The sequence below is a fragment of the Nothobranchius furzeri genome, chromosome 14 (assembly GCF_043380555.1).
Source record: "Nothobranchius furzeri strain GRZ-AD chromosome 14, NfurGRZ-RIMD1, whole genome shotgun sequence".
NCBI classification, from domain to species: domain Eukaryota; kingdom Metazoa; phylum Chordata; class Actinopteri; order Cyprinodontiformes; family Nothobranchiidae; genus Nothobranchius; species Nothobranchius furzeri.
The window spans coordinates 17,334,010-17,361,141 of record NC_091754.1 but is presented as its reverse complement, the minus strand read 5'-3'; the positions used below and the strand labels follow the sequence as shown (position 1 = coordinate 17,361,141).

General features: G+C 41.9%; 1 protein-coding gene across 1 annotated transcript; it reads left to right on the top strand.

Annotated features, from left to right (window-relative positions):
* Positions 1 to 3,727: 3,727 nt before the first annotated feature.
* On the top strand, positions 3,728 to 25,488 carry mxra5b (matrix-remodelling associated 5b). Its single transcript, XM_015966694.3, has 12 exons — positions 3,728 to 3,936; positions 4,359 to 4,584; positions 6,551 to 6,680; positions 7,953 to 8,194; positions 8,460 to 8,611; positions 10,153 to 13,607; positions 14,843 to 14,984; positions 20,286 to 20,421; positions 20,797 to 21,966; positions 22,070 to 22,277; positions 22,843 to 23,064; positions 23,247 to 25,488. The coding sequence occupies exons 2-12, from the start codon at positions 4,397 to 4,399 to the stop codon at positions 25,314 to 25,316; spliced, it is 8,115 nt and encodes a 2,704-aa protein (XP_015822180.1). The 5' UTR covers positions 3,728 to 3,936; positions 4,359 to 4,396; the 3' UTR covers positions 25,317 to 25,488.
* Positions 25,489 to 27,132: the final 1,644 nt, after the last annotated feature.

The following is a 27,132-nucleotide window of genomic DNA, read 5'->3' as shown; positions in this document are numbered from 1 at the left end:
GGCAGTGTGAAAGTATCAGAGCAACAACGGGCAGGACAACTCCTAATTTAGCAGCGCCAAAATTAGACGACTGTGCTTGAAGTTTAAACAAAAGCACTAAAGCTCAAAAGTAGGCTAATAGTCCAAATGGCACTGTAAATATTTGAAATGAAAAAAAGCAGGTGCTGTTCGTAATGGTGTCTTAAGAATTTGATGACTTTTTGGTAAAGCCAAAAACTCATATTTTATTGTGCCTTTTTAAATCAGAGATTTGTAGTTGTTTTGTATTCAGATGCAGAAATTCAGTCAAAGTTAATTTCCTATTTAGTAAAAATTGCATCTTTTTCTTGAGTCTGTGACATTTTTGCTTTGAAAGACTGACGGCAGAAGATGTTTAACATTCAGGCAATTTACACAGATTTCTAAAATATTGTTGCTATCTGCAGCAGACTGCTATAAAATAGTCACCAGGTGCTTTGGGAGTCAGTCACAGACTTAGCTGCCTGTGTTTTTGTGATCAGTTGCAATCAATTACAAACTAATTATTTTCTGCAAACAGGAACTTAACCTTGGGGCCAGAGTGCCCCTGAATGAAGGGGACTTCCAGGTGCTGCAGCCACAGCCCCGGGGCTCAACTAATTACACTCATATGTATTGTCTGAATTTTTCTTTTATGTGTTCTTTATTTTCATATCTTTTTATTGTACAGCCAAATCGATTCATGAGTCAAGAAGCAGAGAGCGTATGTGCAGTTTCTGAATAGACTGACGGGAAGTAAGGGACCCACACTCACGTGTCTGAAGTTATTAATTAATATAAACTTTTGGTCGGTTGCCAGATGATTAAGCTTGTATCTGAGTCAGTCTTCAGACAAGCAGGAGTTCACATCGGAGCCATGCAAGCACGCAGCAGGCATATAGGTGTTTAACAAGGTCAGGGTTCTTATTCAATCCAAGCCCCGATCCTCTGGTGTGACAGTTTTTTAGTTCCTGAAACAGATGCACTGGAGCTTTTTTTCCCCCAGAGTACAACTTAAAAGGCATTCATTTCTACTAGGGGCCACTGCAAATGCATTGATTAATTGAGTGTTTCACACCTTTAAGGCACAAAGTTCTTTCACTACTCGTCATTGTGATCTGTACTCACTCCTTAACTGGCCTTCACTCCATTCCCACATGTTATACTGGTATCAGTTTATATGCAGGTCCTTCTAAAAAAATTAGCATATTGTGATAAAGTTCATTATTTTCTATAAAATACTGAAAAAGATTAGACTTGCATATTTATTAGATTCATTACACACAACTGAAGAAATTCAAGCCTTTAGTTGTTCCTAATATTGATGATTTTGGCATACAGCTCATGAAAACCCAAAATTCTTATCTAAAAAATTAGCATATTTCATCCAACTAATAAAAGAAAAGTGTTTTTAATACAAAAAAAGTCAGCCTTCAAATAATTATGTTCAGTTATGCACTCAATACTTGGTCGGGAATCCTTTAGCAGAAATGACTGCTTCAGTGCGGCGTGGCATGGAGGCAATCAGCCTGTGGCACTGCTGAGGTGTTATGGAGGCCCAGGATGCTTCGATAGCGGCCTTAAGCTCATCCAGAGTGTTGGCTCTTGCGTCTCTCAACTTTCTCTTCACAATATCCCACAGATTCTCTACGGGGTTCAGGTCAGGAGAGTTGGCAGGCCAACTGAGCACAGTAATACCATGGTCAGTAAACCATTTACCAGTGGTTTTGGCACTGTGAGCAGGTGCCAGGTCATGCTGAAAAATGAAATCTTCATCTCCATAAAGCTTGTCAGCAGATGGAAGCATGAAGTGCTCCAAAATCTCCTGATAGCTAGCTGCATTGACCCTGCCCTTGATAAAACACAGTGGACCGACACCAGCAGCTGACATGGCTGCTTCTCTGTAGCCCAGGTCAGGCGCTTCTGCTGCTGTTTCTGGTTCAAAAGTGGCTTGACCTGGGGAATGCAGCACCTGCAGCCCATTTCCTGCACACGCCTGTACACGGTGGGTCTGGATGTTTCTACTCCAGACTCAGTCCAGTGCTTCTGCGGGCCCCCCAAGGTCTGGAATCGGTCCTTCTCCACAATCTTCCTCAGGGTCCGGTCACCTCTTCTCGTTGTGCAGCGTTTGCTGCCACACCTTTTCCTTCCCACAGAGGTGCCTTGATACAGCACTCTGGGAACAGCCTATTCGTTCAGAAATGTCTTTCTGTGTCTTACCTTCCTGCTTGAGGGTGTCAATGATGGCCTTCTGGACAGCAGTCAGGTCGGCAGTCTTACCCATGATTGCGGTTTTGAATAATGAACCAGGCTGGGAGTTTTTAAAAGCCTCAGGAATCTTTTGCAGGTGTTTAGAGTTAATTAGTTGATTAAGATGATTAGGTTAATAGATCGTTTAGAGAACCTTTTCATGATATGCTAATTTTTTAGATAGGAATTTGGGGTTTTCATGAGCTGTATGCCAAAATCATCAATATTAGAAACAATAAAAGGCTTGAACTACTTCAGTTGCGTGTAATGAATCTAATAAATATGAAAGTCTAATGTTTATCAGTACATTACAGACAATAATGAACTTTATCACAATATGCTAATTTTTTTAGAAGGACCTGTACAAAACAATCATCGAACATTGTCATATGTTCGCTCATTACTCATCACTTCCAACAACCAGCGCAAATTAAGTTTCAGTAACTTAATCTCTATGGTTATTCCCAAAGCTTGCACCTCATTTGACTGCTACTCATTCCAGTTTTCTGCATCCAACAACTGGAATGAGCTGCAAAAATCATTAAAGCTCACTGCCAACATCACTAATTTATTGCAATCAATAGTTTCTGATCAATGTGCTTCTGAGTACTTAAATACTGTTTTAAGTCTCTTTTGACTGCTTGTACATATATATGAGAACAGCTCTTTGTCTTTATGTCAATTTATTTTATTTTATTTGTCTTGTTTGTTTTTATCTTATCTGTTTTCTTTGGTGTAAAGCTAATTATCTGTCTGTTGCTGCTGCCTCTTGGCCACATCGTCATTGTAAATAAGAATGAGTATACAACTGACTCATCTGGTTAAATAAACAAACAAACAAACAAACAAACAACCCATAAATAAATAAATAAATAAAAGGTAATGCAAAAAGTGAGTTTTGCATAATGTGTCCCCTTTAACACCTGCCCCTCAAAGGCAACACTTGGAAAAACACACCTGAACCATCTCCTCAAGTTAATTGAGGGATCACTTCAGAGCACCACCGATGCAGAGCTTATTCATTAGGGGCAAGGCAACATCCTCCAAGTTTAGCTTTAATTATTATCCTTCTCTTGACATATCCGGTCTACTGCAGCTGTTAGACATGAGGAAAGACTAAAACTAGTAATGTGCCTTTTAATAACATGATGATGACAATATTGCACAAACGATATGGAAAAAATTATGCCCAGGTAATTATTTATTTAAGAAGTGTCAACAGATGTGTTTAATCATGACTTCTTTTTGCACAACATGCGAGCAGCCTGAACCGTTTCCGCCCCTCTCTGGATAGACCCCTCTGCCAAAGAGTTACTCACTTCACTTACGGTCCCCCCCCCCCACCACTTCCTAACTTCAGATGCACACTCACTGTCCCGTTCACAAACGCGCACACGCGCGAAAACACACAGCGCCAGATGCTTTTGCAAGCGCACTGCCAGCCGCGCTCCTTTTCAAACGCACTGGATTTCCAGCTGAAGGAGTGTTGGGTAGAGTTTTATTTTATGAAGTTGTTAAAAGTTTTGGTCTTCATTTCTTTTCTTTCCCCGCGCGTTCCTCGTTGTGGTGATAGATGGGTGGATGATGTGGTTCCAGTCCTGAACCGAGCGGATGGATTAAAAATCCTCATTTAACGGACACAATGAGTAGTTTTGAATAATTTATGCATCGGGACAAGAACATTGCAAGGTAAGTTTTAAGAACTGTTCTGAAAATGACCCCAGCTATTTTAAGGAAGTTTGTAATTTTATTGAAAGTAAATTAATCTTCGCACGCGTGTGTGATTGGATGAGAGAGCGGATGAGTTTGTGTAGTTAAGAGTTTTGTTTTCCATTAGTTTCCATCTTTGCTTTGAAGTTGTTAAAATAAGATTTATTTATAATAATAAGTAAAAATAAAATAAAAGTCTTGAAAAGTTAAAATGTGGAAATTATTTAAATGTGTGTGTGTGTGTGTGTGTGTGTGTGTGTGTGTGTGTGTGTGTGTGTGTGTGTGTGTGTGTGTGTGTGTGTGTGTGTGTATAAAATACTCAAATTCCCATCTGAACTGATTTACATTTTTGTACATTTCACTTTCTCTGCTAATCTCAAATTCCCTATCCATGTCGGCAGCGATCATCTCAGTTTAGCTTCTCTCCCAGCGGGTGAAGATGTGTCGGACTGTGTTTGCTGCTGCAGTGTTGCTGCCTCTCCTGGTGCTCACACTTGAGGTGTCCAGAGGCCAATTCTGTCCCAGGAGCTGTAACTGCTACCAGGCCAATGAAGTACACTGCACCTTCCGGTCATTAATTACTATCCCCCCTGGCCTGCCTGCACATACAAGACGCATAAACCTAGGGTATGGCAACACACTCGCAAAATGCACCACAGTTAAAAGAGCAATTTGTAAGAATTCTACAGTGAAATGATCACATAACAGTCTAATATCTCAATATGTTGCAAGTAAGGTTAAAAACAGATTTCCTTCTCAGCCAGCTGAAGGGTTGCCAGTTTTTATCCTTAAAAATAATAAAGACGGAAAGAACCGAAGTCAGTAAACAGAGGCAACACAGAAGTTATTTCTTGTTGCCCCAAGAAGCTAACATTGGCTAACAATATTGTCAGTGAAGTAAAAGCAAATAGTCGGCTCTAAAAATATTTCAAGCTACTTTGTCATTTACCAGAAACTTGATATTACATTGAAATGTATATGTGGAGTGAATAATGTGTCAATCGTGGTGTTTTACTTCCTTAATTGAGTCATTCAGAACCATAAAAGCAAGCTAACAGCAAAATACAACAACCACACTTCAATGCCAGAGAAATGTTACCGTAATAAGTGTAGTAATTGCTCCCTACCATAAAACACCCAAGAGTGCTTACCCCAGGTGTGACAATGCATTTATTTACTTATCAATTTACTGTAACTCATCTTCACTTGTCATTTAGAATCTTTTGGTGCTGATCCAAAACTGGCAACAGCCATGAAACGCTCAGTGAGAACCATCGACATATATACTGGACAATTAATTTCCATAGGCTCCAATAACACGTTTTTGAGGCTAAATGGGAGGTGGCCACCACCGCCATTTTGACCGTGTCACAGGTTCCGTCAAGCCCAGACAATTCCACAAAAGGGAAGAGAGGTGGAGCTGAGGGTGGGGCTGTAAGGCTGGGATGAACTGACGACACCCGGTCGAACTAGCTACAAGCTAAGCTGAAGCTAACCCAAAGCTAATGCGGAGGTGGGAGCTAAGCTAACGAAGGTAGCAACCTAGCTACAACCGGAGTTAACTGTGCACAACACCAGAGCTTCTGAGAAAGAGATACGCCGGGCTGACCGCTGGGTAAAACCGGGTGGAACACAGAGGTCTCCCGAAAGCTGCTGAAAGCCGGCAGCCACGCAGCAGACAGGAGCCGCGGCGATCAGAGATGCGCCGAGCTGCGGGGAGGGGAGAACCGGGTGGAAAACAGAGGTCTCCCGAGAGATCCACAAGCTGATAGTTGGAACCCAGCTCCACCAACATGTTATATTTCAACCCATTTTCTAAAGTGCAGCAATATGTTAAATGCACTGGGTTTTACCCTATTACATTTAAATTTCATGGTTAAACAGTACATGTTAAAATCTAAGCTCAGCTCGGCAGTGACCTAAAATACATAAATATAATTTTATTTACCGAAAAAAATGAAGTGGAGACTCCTTGGACGCTCTATTAGTGCAATTAATGCCACAGCAAGTCATTTTGTCCAACAATTGCATAAAAAATATCCAAAAAAAGAATACACAAACGCTACAACTAATGGTCTAAGTTGAGAGAGTGAAAATGACGGAGCAGTTTCCAGGCCAGACCAAGGCTCTACTGAGGCCTTTTCCCGGAGCTAGCTCTGTGGTCACGTGGGTCTGATGCTCATTAATTATACAAGATTTTAGGCTTATAATACACTTAAACAGAAGAGTGAGAAAAAAATTCACCCCCCTCAGAGTTGTCATGAGTGTAAACTAGATCATTTAAACCAAAAACATGTTTTGGTACCAGGCTGTAAACATGGTTATTTCTGCTGTGAAATTTATATTTTTAACATGGGAGTCAATGACGGTTTGCTCGCTTCTGACACCAGCCCCCAGTGGATGAGGGTGGAACTGCAATTTATTTCACTTCCGCTTTGGCCTCAATTTCTGTCCCGCATTGTGGGGGCTTGGTGAGAACGTAATCGCTGTAACCACATTAGTCCACAGGATGTCATTCTTACATATTGCATCTTTAAATCAGGATTTTAAATGAAAGTATTTCATTGCTCATGCTGCTTTTGTGCTTCTGCAGGTTCAACAGCATCAAGAGACTCCAAGAGAAGTCCTTGGCTGGGTTAAAGAGGGTGGAGCTTCTGATGCTCCATAGCAATGAGCTCCCTCACCTTCCAGATGCAGTTTTCAGAGATATGAAATCGCTTCAGGTAAGAAGCATGAAGGGCACCAGCACACGGCCCTCCACACATACCGGGGTCACTGAAAAGTCAAACAAGTTACTGGTCCACAGTGAGCAGTCTAGACAACATTATGGGCCGTGAGGTATTTCTAATGTAATCAAAGTTAAACCTGATTTTCAGCAGCGTACAGAGGTCTGTTTCTCTTTACAAACCAAGTAAACAAAATCACTTGCTTGTTAAAAAGAAAACAACACTACTGACTGTTGGGATAATAACATTTTTGGGTGTGGCAATTTAAAAAATAACTTCTCCAGCTTCTGTTGCAAATGCTTTTTGTTAGTTTGATTCCTTTTCTCACACATCTGCAGTTCAGAGTCTGCATAGTTTTCATGTGACAGATGCATCCACTTAAACTGTTAGTTATGGGAAGAAGATTAAAACTTGATTAATGCATAAAATCAACTACAATGCACAGCATTTGTCAGAAGGCTGCAACACTCAGCTCGAGTCTCATCTCCTTTTCAGCAGATTTATATTTTATAATTTCTACAAAATTGATGAATAAATGATGTGCTTTCATTTCTCTCTGTGGTGATGGGAAACACTGGATATTTTAGTGTAAGCATTCGAGCAGCTTTAGCGGTCAGTAGTGGACTGATATTAAACGAACAACTGTTTATTTCATCTGCAGGCAGATACTGATACATTTGCTCCTCTGTGATAAAATAATCCAAACTTCAACGTCGTCATGTATTGAAACTGTCAGCAGTTGGAGCGCTAACAGCTGAGATGCTTCCTGAAGAGTAGATTTATTGCAAACTTAGCCCAATAATAATAATAATAATAATAATAATAATAATAATAATAATAATAATAATAATAATAATAATAATAATAATAATGTTTTTTGGTTTAAACTAAGTTTATTGTCCCTAGAGTTTTATTTGGGGGTTTATAGGACTTAATTTTTTATTTATAATTCTGTAACCCACCGGTGCTAGAACACCCTTTAAGTTTACTCTACTTTGATCTGACTCTCAGACAGCCTTTTTGTCTTTAGGGAGTTTTAATTTTACTTGTGAATTGGTAAAGTGCATTACGTTTGTTCTCATATTTACAAAGGATGCGTTTAATCATTTCTGCAAAAAAGAGATTATTTTTCAATATTTCATCCTCATTCACTCTTCCTTTTGCTGTAAATGCAATTTACAAGCATGCCTAAAGTTGCTTTGACTATCAGCCTCGATGGCTGCTCTTTTAATTTTTACGCTTACTTAATTTCCCCTCCTACCCTTTCAGATACTAAAGTTAAGCTATAACAAGTTGAGAGAGATCTCTTCATCTGCGACCTTTACTGGCCTGACATCACTGCTGCGCCTCTACTTGGATCACAACCTCCTCCAGCACATCCACCCCCGGGCTCTGCTCCAGCTGCCTAGCCTCAGGCTGCTTCGTCTGCAGGGGAACAGACTGCATCAGTTGCACCCTCACGCTCTGTGCACCCTCTCCCTTCTCAATACGTATTACTTTTCAACACTAAGGTGAGGTTTGACAAGTTTTGAGCTTTGACCAACATTTTTACTTTGAAATAACTAATTAAAAATCAACAGCATTATCGAAGGTGCTTCAGGAATGACTTGATGGATACAAGTACAATTTCATAGCTGTTTTGATCATTTTTATCAATATTAGAGCATAACCACTGTGGCAAAACAAGAAAATAAAGATACAAAATGAAATAGAATGTTACAGCTGATCCTTTGGAGAGGGATTAATGCCTTTTCTCCCCATCTTTGCCTCATGTAGACACTTGGATCTATCAAACAACAGCCTAACCACTCTTACTCAAGAGAGTGTTGTAACAGCACCTCTGCTGGAGACTCTCAACCTGCAGGCTAATCCCTGGAGTTGTGACTGCAGGATGAACTGGTTTCTCTCTTGGAGTCTGGCACACCCAGGTGAAAATCTTGTCTAAAAAAGTGTTTTTAAAGGAGCAATTTGTAAGAATTCTACAGTGAAATAATCATAAAACAGTCTAATGCCTCAATCATGTTGGAAGGAAGGTTACTGAGGCAGATTTCCTGAAACAGATGGGGGGGTTGTCAGTTTTTCTGAAAGAGGGACCTTCTGAGGAAACGAGTTTGTGAGGTTGGCGGATCTGCAGCGAGCGAATGCAGCAGCGCAGGCCTTTGCGATGCGACACCGGCCTGCAAAAAGCTCCAAAGCTGTGGACAGAATGTCAGTCAAAGGAGCAACCCAGAAATTATTTATTGAAACCCTAAGTAGGGGTTTGTTTTAATTTAATATATGTAGAGTGAATCAGGTTGGAGTCTAACGTTGAGCTAATAATGCTAACAGTTAATCAGGAGCAAAGTGTCGGCTCACGAAATATCTCAACCCAGTAGAAATGAACAGCATAGACCACCATATGCTGTGTTTTGGTGCTGAATACTTATTCAGCATACAATGCAAGTCCAGCATGGGATGCTAGGGATTGGATACTGGACCAGCATCCCATCTTGGACCAGCACATCCACAGGCTAAACCAGCACCAAACAACATATACTGGTGACACCTATGCTGGTTTATGCTGTATTTTCAGCAGGGAAGATGCATCTTCAATACCAACAACTTGATATTACAGTGAAGTGTATGTGTGAAGTGAATAATGAGTCAATTGTGACGTTTTACTGTCTCTAATGAGTCGGTCAGAACAATAAGCAAGATGGCAACAATTAAACTTCCTTTGACGCCAGAGACATTCCTAGTAAGTGCTCCCTGATTGTAACATGAACCTGCCCAGGGAATACAGGTGGAAATTAGCATCTTTGGTACACTACATCTTTCCTTTATGGTCAATGTTAAATTCTACACCATACCTGTTTAAATAAATACGACTACTGTAGTAAAACACCCAAGAGTGCTAACACCAGATATAACAAAGTATTCATCTACTAATCAACTTACTGGGCATGACTCGTTTTTGCCATCTAGAATCTTATGGTGCTGATCCGTGACTGGCAACAGCCATGAAACTCACGGAACGGGAGTGACATAGTAATACTTTTAATTTTCCCTCCACTTTTCGTCACACTCTCTCCAGCATTTCGCCAATTTTCCTGGGTTGTTTTTTTCTCTCAGTAGGCCTTGTAGCTTTTATTGAGATGTAAAATAAAAGGCTGAAGTGTGAAATGTGTCTCACTGATGTGCCCGGCTTAACCTGCCGTGACTAATCCACGGTGACAGCACTGACGTGTGGCAGCCAATGATTGTGGTGTGATAATGAAGTGATAAATATTTTTTTATTTATGAGATGAAATAACCATAGCTAATTATTTTCTAACAAAGAGTAATGAATGGTTAAAATGAACTGGTATAAGGAATAAATGACTCAAATAGCCACAGAAATGAGCAGCAGCTGAAATGTGAACTCTAAATGTTTCTATATGAGGAACCGTCTTACATGAGTGTAATTTTCCCTTTCTGTCTCCACATTTAGGCCTAATGAAATGTCCCGGTGGCCCTCAGTGTCCAGTCTGTGCCTCACCAATTTCTCTCCAAGGGCAAGGCTTGCTTGACCAGATGGCTCTAAAGTGCACTCCACCCATCATCGACCTCCCACAAAAAGAAAACCTTTTGGACACCGACCTTAGTGAAACCCAATCAACTGAGGCCTTCAGAGAGCCTCTAGGCAGTGTCTCTTTAGGTTTATCTGACCAGCAAGGGAACAGCATCGATCTGACTTGTAACATCACTCACTCTACTGACTCCCAGGATATTACTCCTCCTCCAGATCTATCATGGACCTCCTCTTCTCCTCTTCACCTCGCTCTGTCACTCTCTCTGGAGTGTCCCATTAAAGCAGAAAACTATGAGAAACTTTGGCGGATTCTGGCCTATTACAGCGAGACGGCAGCTCGATTTGAGAGGGAGATCATGCTCAGCAAAGCCCCGTCATTGGCATACCGGTACAGGCAGGTGCAAGAGACCGATGGATATTATCACACTGGAGTTAAAGCTTCTGTTAAAGCCAGACCACGGTGGTTACTGCAGTCAGCAATTAGCCTTCAGCTGAACAGAGCCCAGTCTAGTGGACACAAAGTCCAGCTGATATACTCAACAAGAGTTTCTGCTCAGCCCGATCCTACTTCTCATCTCTCAACATCCTCCTCCGCTTCTCACCAGTGGGTCATGATTTCGATTAATCGTACCACGGCAGCTCTAGCTGTAGTAGCTGGCAGAAAGATAGAACTAACTTGCCCTCTTCTCAGCTCTGGTAAGCCCAGTGTTTATTGGATTCTCCCTGATGGATCCAAACTGAATTCCCCTTCTAGCAATTTAAATGGAAGGCTTCAGGCATCAGCTTTGGATTTACTTATACAAAAAGCACTGCTCTCTGATGCTGGGATTTATTACTGTGTTGCCAGAGCTGGAAAGGATGTAGATGTTCTTCCCCTAAGACTAGCAGTGGAAGACTCTTCTGCTCTGCATTCAGCAGAGATAAGTGGACCTCCTGTCACTGGAGAGGTTGGAGAACTAGTCACTTTGTCGTGTAAGATGTCCGGTTCACCACAACCTTCTGTGAATTGGATTTTGCCAGATGGAAATGTAGTACGGCAGGGATTAGCTGTATCAGGTGAACTTGCAGTAGATTTAAATGGTACTCTCTCTTTGCGTAAGTCATCTCTTAGGGACGCAGGATATTATCGCTGCATTGCCGTCAACCAGTATGGTAGTGATTCTCAGTCCTTTCCACTAATAATAAATCCTCCACACATATCGTCACGTGATACTTCATTTCCTAGAGGACCACAGTCAGCTTCTGGCAGGTCGACCAAGATACAAGCTCCATTGTTCCATCAGATCAATGAAGGTTCAGGGGACGAAGAGGGACAAAAACAGGAAAAAGTTTCCATTAACAAGATCAGGCTTTCAATACCACGCCCAAACAGGCGAGATCCGGTTGGAAAGCCACAAAGACGTGGTCATGTGAAAGAGGGCCCTTCAAGGAGAGGTGGACGTCCCGTTTCACCTACTGAGCAGAGAAGAAACCAATTTCAGAACAGACATAGGATCGCAACCAACAAACTTCGAATGGACCCCAAGTCATGGGCAGAGATCTTGGAAAAGATTCGTCAAAAGGCTGCTAATGCCACTCACATCCATTCCATTTCCAGAGTAAACACAACAGCTGAATCTATCCAAGAAGAAAATGACAAAGGCACAAAAGGGCATGGAGAAGGTGATGAAATGAGCAGAGGCAGAGCTGAAGGAACAGGAATAGAAGCAGAAACTGAAGGGTCTTCGGTTGATGAAGCTATTCTGAGAGAGGATCAGTCACAGCCTATTCAACCTGTTCATGGAGATATACAGACAATAGCATGGGCCAGAATCAATGCAGAGACAGAAAATGGTGCAGAGACAACAGAAACATTTATAAATTCTACAAGTGAGACGAAGACAATCGTACAGAAAGAAAATGAAAGTATACAAACAACAACGGCAAACCCAGTGAACCAGAAAGAATTAGTCACATCTAATTCGTTTTCAGGAACAAATCTAATTGTCTCTGAACTTAATAAGGTGCTTGAACAAGGACTAAACTTGAACCCGGCAATAACCAGGCCCCAAAATCCAAAACGGGGAGTTTTGCCTAATTTACTTCCAAGCTCTCGGCCTCACAGCCCCTGGAATGCACGAAGGAAGATTGGACAACGGAAGCGAATCAAGAGGCCCAGGATCCAGCCTGTGACCTCACCTCAGCCTCTCCCTGAGCCTGTGACACCTATCTCAACAACAGATATGATCAGCACATCACTGCCTGAGCCAGCAGCCTCACATCCAGCTGGTCTGTTGACAACCTGTGACCATATTAAGAATGCTGCAAATAATGTGGCTCTGAATGCTCTGCCCACACCTTTTTCAAGCAGTCATCATATTTCCACTTCCAACTTCATATTACCTTCACTCCCTCCCTCCCCTGCCCACACAGACATTATGAGTCATTCAGGCAAGATACCTCATTCTCAAGACTCTGCTTTCAACAGCACGTCAGCTCCCACTCATCCTGATATTGTGATTTCAGAACCACTTGTGCCAGGCACACATAGTAAGGCATTTACACACGGTGCACACACTCACACAGAAAGACAAACAACCTTGAACAACCATGTTGAAATACTCCCAAGTGGCGAAGCACTAGAAATGAATGAATTGGATGAGTCCCACTTTTCACGCACTCACTCTTTCATTGCCTCCGTAATCCCTAGTGTACCTTCAGCTACCTCTACTGTCCAAACAATCATAACAATGCCTTCCACTGGTCCTGAGAGGGCTGGTTATGCTGGCAGCACTGGAAGTACATCTACAACTTCTGAAGACACAAACAGTACTACAAAAACTTCAGCCATACATCCAGCAATCTCTCCTTCAACAACCATTGTTATTCCAGTGTCCAGCACCACCCAACAGACTTCTACTACTTCCACCTTCACTTCGACAACTACTACTACATCTAATTTCCCCCCAAATACCACCTCAGCCAGGACCTCTACTACTACAGTTATTCCAGTTATTGATATCTTTAGTAATACTAAAGATCTCCACACCAGTACAAGTAGAGACCCAATCTCTGCTGTATCCAGAAGTGAAGAAACTCCAAATTCAACTACCACAAAGATGGTTTCAACCAAAACATCTCCTGCTACTACAAAGCAACCTAAAGCTGGCAATGTCTGGAATACTACCAGTGAAACAGGAATAGCCATTACCAAAATGCCATCAAAATGGATGCCAGTTACTGGCCAAGTTGACCCTAGAGAGAGGGTTTTGCCTGGTACTCCCAACAAGAACCTAACTTCCAATGACTGGAAGAGAAATGGATTTAATTTTATTCCAGATTCACACAGCAGAAGGTTTCAACAGCCTCCATCATCATCACTACCTGCTCCACGGGTGAGTCCACTTTGTCCAAATAATATTATATTTTGTTTACACCTGAACTAAATATAACACATAGAACTACAGTGGATATAAAGACGATAACAAAAGACAAGCAAGAACTTGTTTTTTCCATGTATTTGAAATGTAATGGCTAAAATAGTGTTTTCCTGCTTCCATTGCTGTTTAACTAGTAATTTATTTAAGCACACTTTGCATACTTGGAAAAAAAAATTGTGTATTGATAAAAACAATTGCAATATACACATTGTACCTTCTAGGCGACCACAGAGGGTCAAACCTTTTCTGAAAATGCACAACAGACCTGAAAACAATCTAATTTGTGTTCACATGACCTTTTATAGTACCAGTGGATGTTTATGGCTATCCTCCAATTTCACTCATTTGCAGATTTCAGTCAAAGATCTAATGGGAGATGAAAAACACATGCTCTTTAATGAACAGCTCTAGTACTTTGAAAGCCTAATTCCATGGGATTTATTATCATCAAATCTTAATTAATACCCAGAAGTCTCTTGGCAAGCATCTGCCATCACTCAGGCATCCCAATAAGGTAGTATTGGATTTACTGAATAATGTATGGGTGGGTATGTGGATTATGCTTATATACTGCTTTTAAAATGCTCCTTTTTAAAAAGGGCTTTAGCAAATCAATTAGCTTAATACATGGTTTAATTAAAAGAACATGCTTATTGATGTCAGTGCATTTTTAGAATGGTGTATAGAATATGCTATGTTTATACATTGCAAGACTGTAATCATTCAAACCAAATGGCTTGGCTCCAAGCTATGATGCCATGAGCCGCAGTGCAGCTTCACCTCTGCATGCATCTTTCTTTTGCCTCATCATACTGAACTAAAGATTACTGGGTAAGCTCTGGTATTAGCTGATTGGCTATTAGAAATTTGGTGGGAAAGAAATAAAAAAGTTGGCGTGTCACCAAAAATGTCTTAACACTGAATCACTGCTAAGTTTGGAAATAAAAGAACATTTGAGCTGTTTGGGAAATTAGAACTTATTCCATCAGTTTTCATGGCTTATCTCTACATTTCACCTAATAGATGAGTTATTATAAATGTCATAATGTTTATGACTTTAACATTTTTAATGACCTCGTTTGATCAGCTTTGGAGTCTTCCTTATCAGTTCCACATATTTTATGAATGATGTCTTGCGTACAGTACTTTGCTTAAATTATTGACTAATATCATCAAATTATTTTGCACAGGCCCCAACTGTGAGATCTAGACCAAGGATAGTAGTCCCACACAGCAGAACAGTGTCGTTTCCTGCAAACGGCTCAGCCATGCTAACTTGTGATGCTCATGGTGATCCCAAACCCTCCATCACATGGACTACGGTTGCAACAGGTATGCAATAAACAGAAGAGACAGTGTAAAGCGTAAATCATGTTTTAAACTAAAAGGCTTTAAGTCAGAGGTGAATTTTATCCCATAAAATCTGTTTTGTAGTCTGTTATAAACCTTCCTGCTCAAGCCCAAAATAAACTCCACACCTACATTCTTCATTTTATTAGAAGATATTTTCCTTCATAATTCTTCCGCATGCGCTGGAAAATGTGTAATTTGTGGGTAAACCATACACTTGGATATGAGGCTACCAAATAAATAAAAATAAATACATTTTGAACCACACAACTAAAATAGTTAAAGGAGCCATATCATGAAAAATCCACTTTTTGGAGCTTTTTACCATGTGATATTTTTATTTCCTCATGAGAAAAAAACAAACAAAAAAAAAAACGAAACCCATTTTGGGCTGCATTCATGCCTTTTCTTGTTTCTTCTGTGAATTTTGAGTTTTACTTTGAAAATCTTGCAAAGCATCAATGGAAACTAGTCTCATCATCAAGCCCTGCTCCTCTTCTATATTCTGATCTGAAATCTGTCTCCTCTGGCTAGCTTAGGATATGTGGCTTAAGAAATCTGAGTCATGTAACAGACCAGAGGTGGTTTTATCATTAGGCATAGGTAGGCGGCCGCCTGGGGCCCCCTTGTGTTGGGGGGGTTCCCTAGCCCTGACCACTGGCACCCCTCTGTTAATGCCACAATATTCGTATTACCAACCTGTGGCCGCAGACGGGATTGGACATGCGCACTTCTCATTACCATAATTCCTGAACCATTGAAGATATCGTTAAAATTCTAAAAGTGCTGAAAACATTAAAAATGGGGCTTTTCATGCATATACAATACATTACGGTAGCCACCGGGATTCCCTGTCTTGAGCGCAACGAATCACAACACAGATTCAGAGACGTGCTGAGTTTGCCATCCAAAATGCTCCATTTTATAACTATTGAATGGCCGATCAGATTCAAAACATTCCAACGGTTCCTAGAAGTACATAAAAGCAGCTTTCCAACAATCTATAGCATGAAGCAATCAGAGATATGGAAAATATTGCTACGAGGGGAAATCCTGCTGTACAGCCTGATTAAAACGGAGCGCAGCGCCGCGGTGAAAGTGGATAATGGAACGGGGAAGCTAATTAGCATAAAAAGTCAGCATGAAATTGTGGAAATGCCTCAAATAAAATCAACACGATCTATTAGGTGTCCCAGAAGGCTTATAGCTATCTGAAGACAGTGACCACAAAGAAGGACAGATCTCCAGTGAACCAGGATATGAACTTTGTTCAGTCTTTATATTTTATTTTGTTATTTGAACAACCCTCAACTATTTGCTAATTGTAAGATTCAGCTTCATTCCAGCATTGTTCATCTTTTTACAATAGACAATTATTTTTGTTAAAACAAAAGTTTTTGGTATAACAATGCACGGTGTGCAAGAGAAGCACCCCATGGCAGTGAGAGGTGTGATCTGCCTGCAGCTGGAGAGAAGCTGCTTCAAGGTCTACCACATCAAATACAAACGTCTGAAAGTTTACAAAAATAAATGGTCTTAAAAACTGCTAAAAAGATACCAAGGTTCAAACTTTTTTAAGAATAGATGCATTACAGTTCAAAGTTTAAATTGTTTGCCCAGTAATTTTGAAGTTCCTGTTCAGTAATAAATGTAAAAAATTCAAATCCGTTTTTTGCTTTTTTCACTTTTAAGCTGATTTTTTAAAGGCTTTAATAGAAATAAATTCTAAATACAAACCATACACTAAAAGCTGAGGTTGTTCTGAAAAAAGGAGAGTGTTAAACACACTTTGCACTTTTTATTACAATTTTACAGCCATAAGATTAAAAAAGTACCAGGCGGCCCTGTTATAACTATGGTCATAAGAGGGTTATTAAGACGGCGATGCACAAACTGGAAGTGATTGGTAGTCATTCCACTCCAATCCAGTTGGTGGCGGTAATGCACCAAATAGTTGTTTGCCAAGTGCCATAAGACCACAAATAATAAGAAGAAGAGAGGCGGGAGCGTTCGTAACAAACTCAAAGCGATAGTCAAAACATTAAGCATGAAACTGAGTTATCCTAGTGGCTCCAATAAGAGAAAGAAGCAGCATGCTTCATAAAAGCTTTTCTTTTCACTTTTGAAAGTGACGTCGTTTTTCTATGTAAACATCAAAAGGAAGCAGAAAGGAAAGACAATGGAAAATGTTTCAAGGGAGGAAAACATAGACCAAAATGGAAAATAGAAAAAAATAACTAAGGCAAAAGCACAGGAGCACTGACAGGAAGAAGAAAGCAGAGCAAATATTGAAGGCACTCAAAGGGAGAGAAAGACGGGAAAAAATAGGAGGACTAATAGAAAGGGAAAATAACTCATGTCAGAAGAGGGGGGAGTTTCGCAAATCCAGTTAAAGGTAAGATTGTCAAAAATTTAGGGTAAGGGGCCCCATGTCTGTGTTCGCCTTGGGCCCCCCAAATTGCTAAATACGCCCCTGTAACAGACTCAGTAGTCTAGCAGTTGGTGTGCCTGGCTGGCATGCAGTTCAGCCCAGGTTCTGATCAATAATTTGTGTTATCCTTTTTTAGCTACACTTGCTATGATTATCTTAGGTGTGTTCTTGCTGTGTCTTGGTTCTAATTCCATGCTGTTGTTCTTTTTTAAAACACACAGAAACGGTTCCGTTACCTGTTTTTTTCGCTACGTTTCTTCTGCAGCTGCAGACTTCCTCACACCGGGGACACACTGGCCGCGGAAGCGCCGCGAAAATGGGACCGCCTTCATTCGGCGCCCTTGTTAAGCTATTCTATAGACCACATGAGCCGCCGAAGCGCCGCGAATCGCCTCGCGCCGGCGCTCCAGCCCGCGCCGTGCAGCGATCATTTCGGCGTTGGCTCTATTTTTTTCGCGAGCCGCGGGTGAATCGCGTCAATCCTGGCAGGAAGTCAAACCTAGACATAAGAGGCAGGCCGGTAAAGTTAACAAAATAAAGCATTTCAAAATAAAATTCCGCAATAGTCAAATGTGTTCGTAAACAGACACTGCAGAAAAACCACACGAACACGCACACACACACACACACATTGAACTTGTGTGCGTGTGTGACCACGTGAAGGGGGTGTGGTTTTGGGTGTCTTTTCACCGGAGCAAACAGGACAGAGAGAAAGAAACTAAGTCTGAGGCAAGCAGTTAATACGGATGACTTTAAATTAATTATGGAAGTTGAGAAACACAAGGAGCTGTACGACCCCCGAAAAACATGGTTATTTACGTACCCATTTCTGAAGAAACTGCTAGGATACAGCTGCAGAATTGGAGCGGGTTCCAAGAGATTCAACTGGCAGAAACAACTCATACCATAGGTTCACACACACACACACACACACACACACACACACACACACACACACACACACACACACACACACACACACACACACACACACACACACACACACACACACACGTACAAACACTCAAACGTAGAGGAAAAGAGCTGAGAAAAGGCAGAGAGGAAATGGAGGACACCAAGTGTTTAAAAGAAAAACTACAGCTGAGTCGAGGCGCGCCTCGACTGGGGCGCGTCTGATCTGAACTGAGGAGCGGCGAGCAGCGGCCGAATTTCGTGAGCGATTCGCTTCTCGGCGCTTCACGGCGCTTCCGCGGCCGGTGTGCCCCCGGCGTCAGGCTAACGCTGATGGTGGCGCGTCACTTCCTTCTTCGTTTATCCGCGGGTAGCAGAGGACGTTGTCGCCCTCTGCTACCCGCTCTCCCCTCTCCGACGATGCAGTCCCATGCGCGGTCCAACGTGTAAACTCCATCGTCCCTGTTCATGGTCCCCTGCTGCCCGCGGATAAACGAAGAAGGAAGTGACGCGCCACCATCAGCGTCAGCCTGAGGAAGTCTGCAGCCGCAGACGAAACGTAGCGAAAAAACAGATAACGGAACCGTTTCTGTGTTTTAAAAAAGAACGACAGCATGGAACTTGCTATGATGTTTTCAACTCTTTATTGGTAAACTGTTTAAAAAGTAAGGCCTAATGTATTTTTATTTTTGATTTTGTTCATCTAGCCAGTGTGAGTCCATGTGAGGTGAGCAGAGTAAATCAACTAAAATCCTGCTTGGAAATGACCAAATTCAAAGATGTTTAGAGACACGTTGTTTTTGCAGAAAATAATCAATAAAACCAACAAACAAAATCATGAAATTTGCTTCAGCTGGCTAAATAAATTACTGCCGACATCACCGTAGGTCAAACCCAATGTCAGCACATGGCAAATCTAAGCTGACTGACCAACATATTCTTACACCCGAAACGGCTGAAACTGAAGAAGGGTGACCAAGCGCTGTGCCAGCGGTAAAACAGACATTTCACCAACATTTAACCTCCAACCTGTAGCAATTCAACCTTCCCCTCGCCCCCATCCTAACCTTAACCCAGTTTCTCTTTCTAAATGTCCCGTTAACCATGTTTGAGGGGAATGATACAACAAGAATTAAAGTTTAGGATGGGGGTGAGGGGAAGGTTAAATTGCAAGAGGGTAAAGGTCACAATTCGCTAAAATCTCTGTTTTACCACGGGTGTCGGGAGGCGACGCGCTGTACCAGAGCGTCGCCTCCCGAAACAAACACTTGGTCACCCTTCGTCAGTTTCAGCCGCTTCAGGTGTGAGAATGTGTTGGGCTGACAGATGCCTCAACCACTGGACTTCCACAGCCAATACACCAAGTGACTTGCCTAAGACGCTCTGGTTGGCACGTTTTGTCGGAGTAGGCGTGGGCGGAGCTTCACTGAAACGAAGCGTCTTATTTCTGGGTAGAAATTCAGGCTGACAAAAAGAACTCATATCTAAGATATGTGACATCTCAATAGTGCCGATGATAATATTTTATCATACACTGTGCCTACGTTTGCCCTCAAATGTTAAAATAACATGATATGGCACCTTTAAGTTCGAAAGTTCATCGAGGAAACTAATTTCCATCTTAATATTTTTTTATGGCTGAATAAAAATGAACACGTGTGTGTTATAAAAGAAAAAAACAAAACATTAACGCCTATCGTTACACTGGCATGCACATAATAGGCTTTTCTCTTTTTTTACCACTTGGGAAAAACATGGCTAGTCAGTAATGGAACATTTTGTGCACGGCATCACTGCCTCTTTCTTGTTTTTTTCATCTTTTCCTCTCTTTCAAACTCTATAACTTTCTTTCCAAATTTGTCTCTTTCCTCCTCACACTGTCTACTCGTTACTGTTTTTGCCTTCTGTCTCACTGCCTCACTCCTCACCTTTCCCCACAGGAGCGGTGATGTCAATCCACTCCAGGGCTCAGCGTTTCGAGGTCTTGCCAAACGGCACCCTTGTTATCCAGAACGTTCAGCTGCAGGACAGGGGCACGTACGTCTGCAGTGCAACCAGCTACCTGGGTAGTGACAGGTGAGACTACTGATGCTTTAAATGCATATTAATGCACAAATCGGTTTACCATTCAGCTACAATGACCTTGGGTCACTGTGTAGTCAGTTTTAATCCCATTGGCCTGCAGAAAGCTTGGCTGCAATATAATCTTTTATTAGATGTCCTGCTGCTGTTTTATCCACTTTTTGGGCTTGTGAGCAACATTTTAACAAGCCTGTTTGCAATGTTTAAGATCCCTAAAAACAAATAAAAATTTCTTCACATTTAACACGATTTTTTGTTTTCTGGTGGCAAATTAAACAAATGAACATTTCCCATGTTTCTAAATGGTTTAAAACTGATGTTGTCGTGTTGAAGATTTGAATCTGAGTGGTATCTACTTTTTAATGACAGATTGCTCACTACTCTGGACGTTTGGACCCGCCCTCCTCGTATGCGTCTCGCCAGCTACAGAGAAGTTACTGTTCATCAGGGTGGAGATATTCACTTGGAATGCCAAGCAGAAGGCGTTCCAACCCCTCTGCTCTCCTGGGTTTTACCCGATCGTTCATCTTTAACATCTTCTAGCAATTTCTCCAGTCGAGTCACCGTGGACACAAATGGAACTCTTCAAATCCCAGTGACTTTACCCAGTGATCGAGGACTATATCGCTGTGTGGCGTCCAACTCAGCTGGTGCTGCCAGTTCCACCGTGCGTGTACACGTGTCCTCACTGCCTCCAGTGGTACAACAACCCAGAGAGGAGCACCTGCTCTTTTCTCCAGGGAGGCCTGCTTATGCACACTGCTCGGCCCGAGGAGCCCCGCCACCAAGTCTGCGTTGGCGAATTCCAGATGGGACCCAGGTTCGCCCATCTCAGTTTCTCCACGGCAATCTCTTTGTCTTGCCCAATGGAACGCTGCACATTCTAAAGGTTGGACCACAGGATGCAGGCAGTTATGAGTGCACAGCCAGTAATACTGTGGGGACCTCCAAGAGGACAGTGAAGGTAGAAATTAAAGAGAGAGCAGAGTTAGAAAAAGACAAAGAAGCTGGAATTGAGGACGTAAAATACAAAAAGACACCAAATTCATCCTTTTTCAACACAAACAGAACACGGGTCATCCCTAGCCAACCCACAGATCCACCCACTAAAATCCCCCTCGTATATCCTTCTGACCGATCTAGGAACTTGTCGATCAGCCCAAGCTCTTCTAACCCTTCCTCTAACTTTTCTCCTGAAATCAGTAAAACAGTAAAAACGTCACACTTTGCCGATATCAAAAAAACACACCCTCCCACTGTTTTCTCACAGCCCGCTGTGCCAGCATATAACACCAAAGTCTCCCCCAGAATAAACAACACAAGAGTTACTTCTCCTCCCGCAGACAGAAAAGCCTCATCTGTTTTACAGCCTCTTCCTGTTTCCCCTTTCACTAAAGCTCGTATTGTCTCCACATCACCCTCCCCCTCTACAGTCAACTATGGGGAGATTTTGAAGCTTTACTGCTCTGTAACTGGAAACCCCACCCCCATTGTCATTTGGAGGACCCCTAATAGGAAGCTTGTAGACATGCACTACAGGTACAGTGATACATTTAGTATGATAGATTTTATTTTATTCTTTTGTTTAATTGATGTGTGTAAATCATTTGTATGCAATTTTGTGTTCTTATTTGAATTTAAGTTTTGATCAACGTCTGAAGGTGTATCAAAACGGAACGCTGTTAATCCAGGCAGTAACAGAGAAGGACGGTGGAGAATACCTGTGCATCACACGTAACAAGGTTGCAGATGATTTCCGACTTCTGCGTGTAGATGTGGCCACCAGGCCTGCCAAAATCGAGCCAAAACAACCGCCAAATCATACGGTTTCATTGGGGAAACCACTGAAGGTAAACATCTCTAGGGAGATTTAGCTGCAACTTTCCATTTCTTCTGATCCTTAATATTTGTTAAGTCATTGCAAAAAAAATAAAAAGGTAGGTTTATTAATAGTTTATGACTGAATCACCGATGGTTAAAAACTTGACATTTATTTTCTTGGATGCACTTAAATCGAGGACAAAAATTCTAAAAAGAACCGAAATAAGGTTTTATGAGGATCAATACTCGAGGACTCCAAAAGTTGTCACAAAGGTTGAATGCAAGAAATTAGATATTTTATTATTGTGGGACCAGCTTGCCCTTTATTTTTCTTTCAATTTAAGCATTTATGAGCAAGTAGTGGGGCACTTTGAGTGCCAATAAAATGGGTTGTTGTTCAAACTGATAATTCATATCTGGAATGTTCTGTCTTTAACAGTATAAGAAAAACCCACAAAAGAATACACGGGACACCATAAAATAAAGAGAATAAGCTAGATTAACATGCCCCCAACCCAAAAAATAAATTAATAAATAAAATAAACCAAAAAAATAACCTTTAAATGCCTCACTGAAACACTTAATCCTCTCCAGATGGATTGCCAGGCATCTGGACTGCCTCACCCAGCTGTGCGTTGGAGCCTACCAGATGGAACCATGGTGAACGGTGTGTTGCAAGAGGAAGAAAATAGGGAGCGACCAAGGCAACTAACTCTATTTGACAATGGAACATTACTGGTTCCAGCAGTGGGAATGGGAGAAGAAGGAGAATATATGTGTTATGCTGAGAACCAAGCAGGCCTAGACACAATGAAGGTATTTAAAGGAGTTTATTGTGGACAAAACATGATAAATGCATTCCATTTGATAAGAACACAGCTGCTGTGAACTAGCTTTGTCAAAATTAATTAGGCATCACTGGAAATGACATTTTTTAGCAATGCCGAACTGTAACAAATGCCAGTGTTCTACTAATTTTTTTTCTCAATATGTTTAAGGTCAAAGTGAAAGTCCTAAGGACATCTCCACCAACCTTCATTGATGAAACAAGTCTCAATGTTATTAAATTACGCCAAGGAGCATCTGCCATGATTCCCTGCCAGTCCAGAGGAGACCCTGCCCCAACGGTGATGTGGTTTTCCCCTGCACGCCGTGTCATACCGCAGAGACTAGGGTCTGGTTATTATAGTGAGCGCATTGTGGTGGTTTCAGATGGAACCCTGAAGGTTCGTTTGGTTCAAAACACTGATGCAGGAAATTACACATGCCAAGCTAGCAACTCTGCTGGAACGAGGAACAAAGTGGTCACCTTGGAAGTTGAAACCTCAGCTCACGGACTTAATGAAAAGGCGGGAGGAGGACGGAGTTGGAATACAAACAGCGAGCATGTTGGGAGTCATGACTCTCAATCAGGGGACAACACTGTTAATAGAGGAGTCCTCAGGCATGGAGTCACGAGCGAGTTGGGTAGCAGAGACAGCTATAGTGATACCAATGGTAGAATGGGAAATGTGGTGCCGAACACTGGTGTGAACTTTGCAGTTGGTAGCTCTAATCCAGCACTGACACGTTATAGGCAAAATGGATTTAAGAGTCCCCAGGGTGGGTTTACAACACAGCTAGGTAATACTGGCATCGCAGCTGGAGTAGGCGGGGCTCAGAGTGCAAACAACAAAGCAGAGAGCATTGAAATAGGCAGAAATGAGCCAACCAGTGTTAGAAGGAGTAATAGTTTGGGTCACAATCGCAATACTGATACAAGGAATAGTGAACAAAATCCTGGGACAAACAACAATGAAGTTGCTACAGTACGAACAAGCAATCAAGCTAACAACAGCAGGCACATTAGCACACTGGGTGGCGTTTCAGGAAATGTTCAAAGTCTTAGAAGTGGTTTGTCAAAAAGTGGAGCTGGTCTAAACACAATTAGAGGGCTCAGTTACAGTAGGAGTGGTAATTTAGGAGGGACCAGTGATAGTAAAGGAAATCGTGGTGGTATAAGTGGTGGTTCTGCTGCCGCTCTGGGTGTGGTAACAACAATTAAACAGCAAGCACTTAAAGACCAGACTGTTCTTCTGCCGTGCCCATCCCAAGGTTCTCCATCACCTCGTCTATCCTGGCTTCTGCCTGGAAATGGCATGCTGCCAGCTCCCTACTATGGCAGTCGGCTCACTGTGCACCGAAATGGTTCCCTGGAGCTTCGGGGCGTACGGATGAGTGACAGCGGTACTTTGGTTTGTGTTGTGAAAAGCGAAAGAGGAGATATGCTGATTCGGGTGGAGCTGCAGGTGTCAGAGCGGCAGGCTGATGCAAGATTTCCACAAAGGGAAGTAACGGAGAAAAGATCTCAACAAGAAGATGTAAAAAATCCACCTCAGTCTTTAATTCCAAGATCAGTGGCACAGCTGCTGCACCAGCAGAGGATCCAGAGCTCACCTGGAGTGGCTCGTCCAGTGACCTCTTCACCATCAGCGTCTGAGTCCAAAGTAAGCAACAGTATGGCCTCTCTGGTGAGCACCATAAATGGAGAGACCTTCAGACTGCCTTGTCCTGCTTCTACAACTGAGGGCTCTCTTTTTTGGACTTTGCCCAGTGGCAGGATTCTCTCTAGGGGTGAGAGTGGTGACTCAGGCCGTTACACAGTGCATGAAGATGGAACACTAGTAATTAAACAGGCCTCTGTGTTTGACCGAGGCACCTACTCTTGCAAGTTCTCCAGTCACGACTCTGCTTCAGTTTCTGTCCTCACAGTCCCTGTCATTGTCATTGCTTACCCTCCGCGCATCACAGCAGGCCCCTCCCCTGTGACCTATACTAGCCAGGGTGTTGCTGTGGAGCTGCCCTGCCTAACTATAGCAACACCGCGGGCAACAGTAACCTGGGAAGCACCTGACCTGACACAGCTGAGGGTGATGGGTCAGCCTCGGATTTACGGCAACCGCTACCTCAGTCCTCAGGGCTCTTTGGTGATACAAAACCCAACACACAGAGACACGGGATTTTACAGATGCACTGCCAAAAATGTAATTGGAGTGGACAGCAAGGCAACCTACCTGCATGTTATATAAAACGACAGACAAATATAAACATGATTTCTTTCATGCCCAAAGGAACTGCAAAGCTCTGTTTTTGAGAGACTGGTGAATCATGAGCACTCCTTGAAAATGTCCTTTGTGTGTATTTTTAATGTATGATTTTGTCAGTATTGTCAGATTTGAGGCTGCAAGGTGATAATTTGTTTGCAGGTACAAAAATATTGTGGTACCTAAACTTCCTTTGAAAGTGGTGTTCATTTTATTATTGTAGCTCTAATCTGAACTCATAACTTTTTTAAATGAGAATGTGTATTTTTTACCATTAATCTCTGGAAATATCCATCAACATGATGAAAATGAATTAAATGATGCCCAGTTGTTGAAAAATATTGGCGACTTTGTAACATATAACCATAAAAATGGGTCTAAAATACATGGGGGCTGGTCTAAGTCTCTGGGCCATCCTGTTTTAGATGCCATGTTTCCTTCTACGGGAGCCTATGAGGACAAAATGCATTTACTGATTTGTAACAAACGGTTCCAAAACTTTAGCCATTCATACATGTTGTTTTTTTTTTTACACTTTTACCTCTTCGCTTGTTGCCAGTGATGAAGGGGAGTCTGATGTGCTCATCTTTTTGCTGGAGGTTGGGCTCCCAGGAATATTTGACCCTAATGGCCATCCATTGGTAAGGTCTTACTCGTACACAAAAAATACCACTAGCTTGCAATGATTTAGGTATGTACTGCCCCCTTTCGCCAGGGAAAATACACACCAGGGAATACCAGTGAACTGAAACTCCTTCCTGTGCTTTGTAAACAAATTAAGCTTTGGTTTACTACCTTAGGCACATGTTGGATCTGGTCAGCTAGACCAAAAAATATCTTGACATTGAGTATTTATGCATTTAAATGCAAAATCTTTTACGATTTGAGCTCTCATGTGAAGCATTAAATGTTGACTCCTCTTTGCACATTTTCATTTATGGTGAGTACAAGTCTGTAGACAGCTTTTATCTGTTTTTCCTTTTTCTTACGCCACACATTATACATTAATGTATCTTATTGAGTCGCTGAATACTACAGAGACCATACAGCATCAAACAACGTCAGCATTGCTCCCATCTTTATGCAGATGCATAAAGACAAACCAAATGTATGGTAATAAATTCCTGCCTGGCTTGATGTGAGTAAAAATATTTGCTTTTGTCAGATGCAGAACAAAAAAAATAATAATTTGTGATTTTGTCTCAACTGGAGCTACTGGTGATCATTTATTTGCTGACTTTATTGGTTATGCTTCGGCTGTGGCTGCCTCATTTGCATCACTCTTCTCATGAATGAACGTTTGGCAAACTCGCTCATGGAGAGCTTTGGTGTAAAGTGTTGTAACGTACCAAAAGGGTCAATTTTCACCTATATATTGATCAACATGGTGACCTTTCATCTACAACATGAATCCACTTTCTGTTTGGCCTTCTAAATCCAGAAGGTTCTGCTCAGCAGGTGTTGACATTCCATGAAGACAAAACAGCTCTTTTCAGAGCTACTTCAACTCAGACATCCACCTTGGAAACATAACCTGCAGACCCCGGGTTGCATCTCATGGCCAGGGAAGCTGAACTCAGAGGAAGCTTCTAATCTCTGAGTATCGTGGATTCGACTTCCGGTGACCTCACCACTCTGACCGCAACCCTCCGGACCGCCGGGAGCAACTCATACAAGGGCATCGTAAGCCTGCGTACTGGTGTCTGATGAGGTTTTTATCAATAACTAACTCTCTAGTTTATAACAAACAACAAATTATTTTACAGCCAGATTTCACAATTTCTCTCAGATACAAAGAACG